Here is a 9,126-nt window from a genome sequence, read left to right on the forward strand (position 1 = left end):
CTATCTGTGAATAGTATACTATCAGCAGCACATCAAGCTGCTGGCCGGGGAAGGCAGTGCAATACCGCCCGCTTCCTGGCTAGCAGATGCGCTGCTGATGGCATACTATTGACAGATATATACAGAGGGGGACAGATATATAGTGATATATAACTGTCCCCCTGCAGTGCTTCTAGCCTCCCCTGATTCCTGCAACCTGGAAACTACTACTCCCATCAAGGAAACAAGTCTGTTCCATGATGGGAGTAGTATTAATCTCACAGCACAGCAAGCGTTTGCTGATTTCACTCCTTCTGAGCATGCTCAGAAGTAATATTGGTTGAAAAATGAATATTAAAAACTGGGTGCAAATGGATGACATTATATGCTGATCCATTTTCCATAGAGCTCAATGTTAAAATTGTTATATCTGTTTCTATTCCGTTATTTTTGACGCATGGAAAAAAAAACGGAACAGATAGGAAACAGGTGCAAACGGGTGATAAAGGATTGTAAAAAAAATCCCATTAACATCAATGGGATTATTTTACAGGCGTTTGCAACCCGTTTAAAAATTATCAAACAGATTCCACAACGGGCATGAATGTATGGGGGCAGACGGCTGTGTGAATGAGCCCTTAGATGGACATTTATCATACAAAGCTTCTGTTTTCTGCATAAACCCTATTTATCTGCAGAATTTTTTTAAACAAACCAGCGGAAAAGTATGGAGACTTGTGAGATGCTTCCACATTAAAATGCCTGCTCTGTGCTAGCAAGATCCAAATAAATTAATTACACACTGGCCACTTTATTAGGTACACCTTGTTAGCATCGGGTTGGACTCCCCTTTTGCCTTCATAACTACCTTTATTCTTTGCTGCATTTCTACAAGGTGTTGAAAACATTCCTTAGAGATTTTGGTCCATATGAACATGATGGCATTAGGCAGTTGCTGCAGATTTGTAAGCTGAAAATCCATAGTGTAAATTTCTATTTCCATCCCATCCCAAATGTGCTCTGTTAGATTGAGGCAACATTCTTCTAGTTTTCTATTGTCCAATTTTCATAAGCCTGTGTGACTTGTAGCCTCAGTTTCCTGTTCTTTGCTTACAGGAGTGGCACCCGGTGGTGGTTATTTGGGTTGATGTTGGCTTTCTGTTATCTTAAACCAGTCTGCCCATTTTCATCTACACAACTGCCACTTACTGGATATTTTCTCTTCTTTGAACTATTCTTTGTAAACCTAGAGTAAACCATTGTGTGTGAAAATCCCAGTAGATCAGAAGTTTCGGAAATTCTCAGCCCAGCCTGGCACCAACAACCATAACATGCTCATAATCAAAAAAATCCCCTTCCTTCATTATTCTGATGCTTGATTTGAACTTAAGCAAGATATCTTGGCCATGTCTACACATCCTAAGTGTATTAATTTGCTTCCATGTGATTGGATGATAAGCTTTTTTGTGTTAACAAGCAATTGTACCAAATAAAGTGGCCCATGGGTGTAGATCTGCCCACAGTTTGTCTTTGTTTTTGTTAAACTCACTGTAAGATGTTGCTGGCAGCACAATATTTACCTTGTTGTCTCCATTACATGTGCTTAGTGTGAACTTTCATCTGTGAAGAGAACTGGGCACCAATGGCAAACCTGCCAATGCTGGGGTCTTTGGTGAATGCATGGTGCTGGACTGTGAGCACCGACCCCATTAAAAGATTTCAGGTCTCATTCCCCTTCTGGAGTTTAGTCAAAAACATGCACTTTACTAGACTTCTGGCGTTAATTTTCTAAGGCTTTGGCAGAGCTTTCCCTGTCTTCCTAACAAAAAGGAGCAGATACTGGTCTTGTTGCTTGGTCGATTCCCCTTATGATACCTGTTCATCTCTTCTTGGGTAACAGCAAACCTTCTTGTAATTGTAGAGATGTGCAACTGGAATGGGCTGCAGGTATCCCCACATGCTACTAGTAGTGACAAGAACACTAGACAAATGCTAAACTAGAGAAGGATTAGTCACGAAGGGTAAGAAGAAAGTATTTGTCTGTGGTCACCACCTGGAAAATCATAACATAATAACATAGTACATAGTTTGTAAGGTCGAAAAAAGACAAGAGTCCATCAAGTTCAACGTAATCCCTACTGTGTTGATCCAGAGGAAGGCAAAAAAAAAAAAAAACATGAGGCTGATGCCAATTGCCCCATGACAGTGGAAAGATTATTTCCCAATCCCTTGGAGATCAGAATAAATTCCTGAATGAACATTCTATCCACATAAATCTAGTATCCATAACCTTTAATGTTTATTATAACCTGTAATGTTTATTATGATTATTATAATGATTATTAGAATCATTATTTTTTGGAGGTTGATGAACTGTTGCTTCCCCAGTGCATCTGTTGCTACTTTCATTTGCACCCCAGCATTCAAGTTAATTGACTGAACCGTAATACCATTATTATTAATGATTACAGTTTACTTATAGAGAACTTGACAAAGTGATGTAGTCCAAAAGATCTGAAAACAGCAAGACATCATACCACCATCCACAGATGAGAAAAAAGTAACTGTTTAATATAATAAAAATGCAATCCAGCTACTACAAAAAGTGCCAGCTATTCACATACTAAACCTACAAATGACACTCCAATTGTGAACAACATCCTTTATGGAATAAACAACATACATAAGTGGAAAACAGCCTCCGAAAGGTTGTAGGTTTAGTAACTGTTGAATATGCCTGCTCTATATTTCACTCAGGCGAGGTGGAGGTCTCTATTAAGATGCTATTTGCACTACTGCAGTTGAACTTACAGTATATGTTGAATTGAGATATAAACTAATGTGAATTGTTGCTCTGCGCAGACCTTCATATCACCTGTATTACTCCTGGTCAACTTTTTTTCAGATGATAACAATCTGCCAATAGTCAGCTAAAATGATTGTTGATAAAATTCACCCAATGAATGATTTTGTCTAAATAATCTACATTCATCAACTGTTAGATAATATGTATGGGCACTTACTTTTTTCATGGTTACTGGACCTGGATTTAGGGACATTAAAGTAGACATTTTCCTTATGTATTTATATTTATTTATTTTCATTTGTTATATTCACAGGCAGTATTTTGATTTTACTTGTGACTGGTCATGTAGCATCTTGCCCTTTTTCTTGTAAATCACAATATCAGCAACCTATACTCCTCAACAACAATTTGGCACACCAAAAAGGACAAGCCATAAGGTTAAGCAAATTGAGGAAGTAGCAGGTGTTGCTATGATCTGCAATAATTAAAAAAATTTCAAGCAGCTAGCTCTAATCTGTGGCATGTTGGATGAGCTTCAATGGTATAAAAGCCAGATTTAAAATACATTATTTCACCCACATCAAACCTTATAAATCAGATGAAGTCAGTTCAGTATTATTGTGTGATGCCTCCTGTTTCTCGACATACCCGTTATTGACACTTGTAGCAAACTGAGAGGGACAAAATCCTTGAACTGAGAGACCTTGGTTTATTAGAAAGCATTCACACCAAGATTTAGCAATACAGTCTCTAAATCTGGTGGGGAAATGTAAAAACCAGCCGCTGCTGTATCCCCATCAGACCCGCGCTGCATCCCATCAATTTGAATGAGCCGGCTGGACTAAAAACCAAGGAGGACCACAGTTTTCAGGCCGGCAACAAAATCGGATATGGCTGCTTGTGTAGCCCAACCCCTATTTATCATGTCACGAAAGGGGCTATGAGATGGTAAGTATCAGTCTCTTCACTGTATACATTATACAGCCATATAGATGTGAGAACAGCTCAGCCCCAAACCTGGCAATGTTCGAAAGTTTGCAGAGCCGCGATCCAATCTGGGTTCTGGGGGTTTGGCTACTGACCATGTCATAATTCTATGACTTTAATGGTATAGGGTCACACACAGCGCATCGGCAACATATTTGGCACTGTGCATGTGCTGCGGGCAGTCACACTGTGACTGCAGAGTGAGCTCCCTGCTGCAGCCAGGTAGCTCTGTGTCAGCTCATGACTGCCAGCGGGAACTTCGCTGCTATGAGCTTACGAGCGGACACACAGAGCTACAGGGAGCTTGCTCTGTGACTCCCAGCCTTGCATCCACATTGTCAAATACGCTGCGGATGCGCTGTGTGTGAACCTACCCTAAAAATTTTACCTTTTTCCTGCAGCAGCTATGGCCTTGCCATGAAAAGTAATGCACAGTACTACTACACAACCCACATATGCAAAACTATTATAATAATCAACTTCATAACTGTATTTTAATTGCTTCTCAGGAAGAAATTCTTCTACAACAGAAAAAGTTAAAAGAAGAACAGCAAATGATTGAGAAACGCAATGAGCAGTTGATTTCTATCATGCAGCAGTTCAAAGGAATGTAAAATGCTTTTCTGTTCATGGTGAAGGAAGATTAACACAGAGTTGAAAGATTTAGGATTAATCTGAAAAATGTGTGATTTGTACTTGCTATCAACACAATTATTAATAAAAATGTCATTGTTAATTGTATTTTTCATATATTTTATAATTGGTATTTAATACACTGAAAAATTGTATAACCAATCAAATACACATGCCAAGCATAAAACAATACAATACAGTATACTTCATTCCATCTGTTTTGTCCTTTCTTTAATTTTTTTGATTTTATTTGATCTTAGTTGATTAAGGCCAGTAATAAAAAAAAGGTGTTCCAATGTACATGTATTTTTATGTCTGTATCACGTATATTTCACAAAAAAAAAAGCATATTATAGCTGCTCGATGTCTTTCTCATCTTGTCTAAGGGAGGGGGGGTGTCCTTCACTTGCCTGCACTGTAATGACTCCTCCCCCTCCCTTACTTTGCTGACTCACTGCTCTTGGAGGAGCCTGGCAGCCCTGCTCTTTAACCAGGGGTGAACTGACCGGTTAGTCCGATTGGATGTCGTCAGAGGGCCCGGCCGGGTAAAGGGCCTGCCGCTGCTACTGAGGATCCAGGACACTTGTATCGGATCCCCAGCAGACAGCGCTGCCTTCTCCTGTATGTGTGATACACGCACATACAGGAGAAGGCGTACCCTTTGTATGAGCTGCATCTGTAGCCTACACAGAGGAGACGTGATGTCCTCACTCATCAGCGTCTGCACTGTGGAGGAAAGAAGACGCAAGCCCCTGCTGCGCTCCGGAGGAGAAGATCGTTGCATGGGACATCAGGTGAGCATCTTTTTTTTTTTCAATCTGGGAAGGGGGAGGGGAAAAAGCTCTGCTGCCTACACCTACTGGGGGGGACTTTAACTCTGGTGCCTACACCTACTGGGGGGACCCTAACTCTGCTGCCTACACCTACTGCGGGGAACCCTACTCTGCTGCCTACACCTACTGGGAGGGAAACTCTAAATCTGCTGCCTACACCTACTGGGGGGAACCCTAACTCTGCTGCCTACACCTACTGGGAGGGAAACTCTAAATTTGCTGCCTACACCTACTGGGGGAACCCTAACTCTGCTGCGTACACCTACTGGGAGGGAAACTCTAAATTTGCTGCCTACACCTACTGGGGGGGGGGAACTTTAACTCTACTGCCTACACCTACTGGGGGGAATTCTAAATCTGCCGCCTACACCTACTGGGGGGAACTCTAAATCTGCTGCCTACACCTACTGGGGGAGGGGGGAAACTCTGCTGCCTACACCTACTGTGGGGGTCTCTGCTGCCTACACCTACTGTAGGGGGACCATGCTGCCTACACCTACTGTGGGGGGACCCTGCTGTCTACACCTACTGTGGGGGGGGCCCTGCTGCCTATACCTACTGTGGGGGGCGGGACCCTGCTGCCTACACCTACTGTGAGGGGACCCTGCTGCTTACACGCACTGTGGGGGAACTCTTCTTCCTACACCTACTATGGGGGAACTCTGCTGCCTACACCTACTATGGGGGAACTCTGCTGCCTACACCTAATGTGAGGGAACTCTGCTGCCTACACCTAATGTGAGGGAACTCTGCTGCCTACACCTAATGTGAGGGAACTCTGCTGCCTACACCTAATATGAGGGAACTCTGCTGCCTACACCTAATATGAGGGAACTCTGCTGCCTACACCTAATATGAGGGAACTCTGCTGCCTACACCTAATGTGAGGGACTATCTACTATGTTCCTGCCTAACTAATATGGGGACAAAGTACTAAACTAATAGGAGGGCTACCTACTAACTACATAGGGGTTTTCATAATGTCCCTCCCAAGATTAGACTCTGGATCCGCCACTGGGTGGAGGGGGTGCTGGCTACCTACTTGACTAACTCCCTGGCTACCTAACTTTATACCTGGATGCCTAACTGATTACCTATATACCTGGCTATCTAACTACCTACCTACCTGGCTGCCTAACTACCTATTTACATATCTTTCTACCTACCTACATACCTGGCTACCTATGTACATACCTGACCTTCATACATGGATGCCTAACTACCTAGCTAGCAACCTACCGGGTTAGTCACCTACCTACATATCTGGCTTCCTGATCTACCTACCTAGTAAACTATTTACCGGGCTACCTACCTACCTGCCCATTTACTGTGCAGGACACCAAGGAGGGCTTTACAACAGTTAGGGGCTTATAGATGGAAAGATTGTATAGAGGAGGGGCGGCAATGGAAAACATGTTTGTCCTGCAGATTTAAGAGATCGATATGGCGGTCTGATCTGGACAGAGAAGAAAAGAAAGGAGAGGACGCTGCCGATCAGAAAAGATGTAATTGTGAGTCCCTAGATGTAACTTTAATCACTTTTATGGTATAAAGATCCTTTTTACTGCTGATATCTACTGCCATATGGTCCTGTATATAATCACTTATATAGTATACAGATCTCTGTACAGCTGGTATCTACTGCTATATGGTCCTTTATATATAATCACTTATATTGTATACAGATCTCTGTACAGATGGTATCTACCGCTTTATGGTCCTATATGGTATACAGATCCTGTACTTTATACTGGTCTGTGTATAGTGGTTTTATTCAGTACAGTATGGCGGTATTATCCAGTTATTGTGTGGTGGTATATATTTACTCCTTATATACTGGTATTATTGGTCATGGAAAATTATTTTACCTACATTAAAGTGTTTCTTACATATAAAATGTAGTTTATTTTGTATGTAGGGTTGGTAGAGGGATTTGGGTAGAATAGGGGCAGAAGTGTGTCCAGCAGCAGAGCATCGCAGGGGGCTCTTACTTTTTTTTTGTCCGTGGGCCCTGAGTGTTGTCAGTCCGCCCCTGTCTTTAACCCTTTCCTCTCTGGATTTATGCTGTACACACACACACGATTACTGAAGATTGCCTGCACTCAAAGACAATATGGTGAGTGTATAACTTACATCTTACTAAATTAGTGCAAAGGTTTAGTGCTAAAAGTACAGTGGTTTTTAATGCCTACATTTTCAATATGCTCCTATGTCATTCATGTGTGTCATCCTTTGGCAGTCCTGTAATGCTGGGACTTGTAGTTTTGGAATAGTTGGAGGTACAGTGTTTAGATAACTCTTTTTTGCAGCAGTGTTGTCTTCAGCTGGTTGACTACAGCTTTTGCAAAACTACAACTCCCAGCATGCCCAGACATCCTTTGACTGTCCAGGCATCCTCGGAGTTGTATTTTTACAACAGCTGGAGTCACATGTTTGGTAAAACACTGTGTTACAGCAGTGTTGCTGCAGGCTGTGTTCCTCCTGCAGGCTTATCAATCAGCCACCTCGTGTCCATGACCCTGGGACACACTCATGCTACTGTGGGACTTATCAGTGTTTCAGGAGGTATGGGGATCCCTAGTGGTGGGATTTTTGGTGGCAGTTTTCTTTAATAAAATGTGAAATTTTTTTAAAGAAGTATATTAGAAAACTATTGTTTTGCAAAGATGTACAACATATACAATTTTTTCATATCTGACAGTGCCCATTTAAACCTTCAGTGAGCAATTGGGAAATGTGAGTAAACCTTGCAGCAGGTGTTTGTTTCTCCAGGACAACAAAAATGAAGCATTAAATATTTACATTGCAAGCGGCTCAAAAACATATCAGGTCTTTTAACTCCTTAACGACCAATTTATACACGTCATGGTGCTGTTAAGGAGATATGGTGTGGGCTCCTGATTAGAGCTTGCGCCATACTAGACGGTCCCCGGTTTATATTAGTAACTGGGGGCTGCCGCTAATAGCTGGCATGTGTCAATTGCCATGACCGGCTATTAACCCTTTATATTATATTGGTGCTGACACTGACATCTAAAGGGACACATAAATGGTCCCGTGTGGTTTGGAATCACAGATTTGGGAGGTCGGTAAGGGGTTAAGCATGAGTTACTCTTTGTTGCCATGCTTCACTCTGGATAACAGTGATAAGTCTTAAAAGGGCTACTACATTGTATGAACTTAAAAATGCTCTTATGTGAAATTCTAAAACAAAATTGCTAAACCAAACTTTCACATAAAGAGGTACTCTGCCCTTAGACATCTTATCCCCTATCCAAAGGGACCCCCGCGTTCTCAGTAGCGGCACCCCACCGTCATCACAGCACAGAGGAAAATCTCTGTGCGTGATGACAGGGCGATACAGGGGCTGGAGCACTGTGACGTCACGGCTCCGGCCCCTCGTTCCATCACGTCCCGCCCCCTCAATACAAGTCTATGGGAGCGGGCGTGGTGGCCATTATGCCCCCTCCCATAGACTTACATTAAGGAGGGGGGGGCATGATGTCAGGAGGGGCCAGAGCCGTGACATCACAGTGCTCCAGACCCTGTATCGCCCTGTCATCACGCACAGAGATTTTCCTCTGTGCTGTGATGACGGCAGGGTGCCGCTACTGAGAACGTGGGGGTCCCCAGTGGCAGGACTCCCGCGATCAGACATCTTGTCCCCTATCCTTTGGATAGGGGATAAGATGTCTAGGGGTGGAGTACCCCTTCAATACATTGTCTGGTCAGTTAAGGCTTACATATGCTTGTGTATGAGGTAACTATAGATACACAAAACATTCTGTTTTCACAATCTAACAATCCTCTGCTATGCTTTCTTTGTTTTAATTGCTGCCTTTATTATCAAGAGAAATCTAGCAATAACACAGCAAAGCAATAGAAAGG

The 9,126-nt window shown here is 42.6% G+C and overlaps 1 protein-coding gene across 1 annotated transcript in view; it reads left to right on the plus strand.

Annotated features, from left to right (window-relative positions):
• The window catches only part of LOC130276228 (rho GTPase-activating protein gacHH-like), a 108,059-nt gene extending 103,280 nt beyond the window's left edge, over positions 1-4,779 (plus strand). Inside the window, exon 19 of the mRNA XM_056525289.1 lies at positions 4,282-4,779. Coding sequence (XP_056381264.1) covers positions 4,282-4,386 — 105 coding nt within the window. The 3' untranslated portion in view covers positions 4,387-4,779. The remainder of the gene's footprint in view (positions 1-4,281) is intronic.
• The last annotated feature ends 4,347 nt before the right edge of the window (positions 4,780-9,126 follow it).

Source organism: Hyla sarda, chromosome 1, assembly GCF_029499605.1.
Source record: "Hyla sarda isolate aHylSar1 chromosome 1, aHylSar1.hap1, whole genome shotgun sequence".
Classification (NCBI taxonomy): Eukaryota; Metazoa; Chordata; class Amphibia; order Anura; family Hylidae; genus Hyla; species Hyla sarda.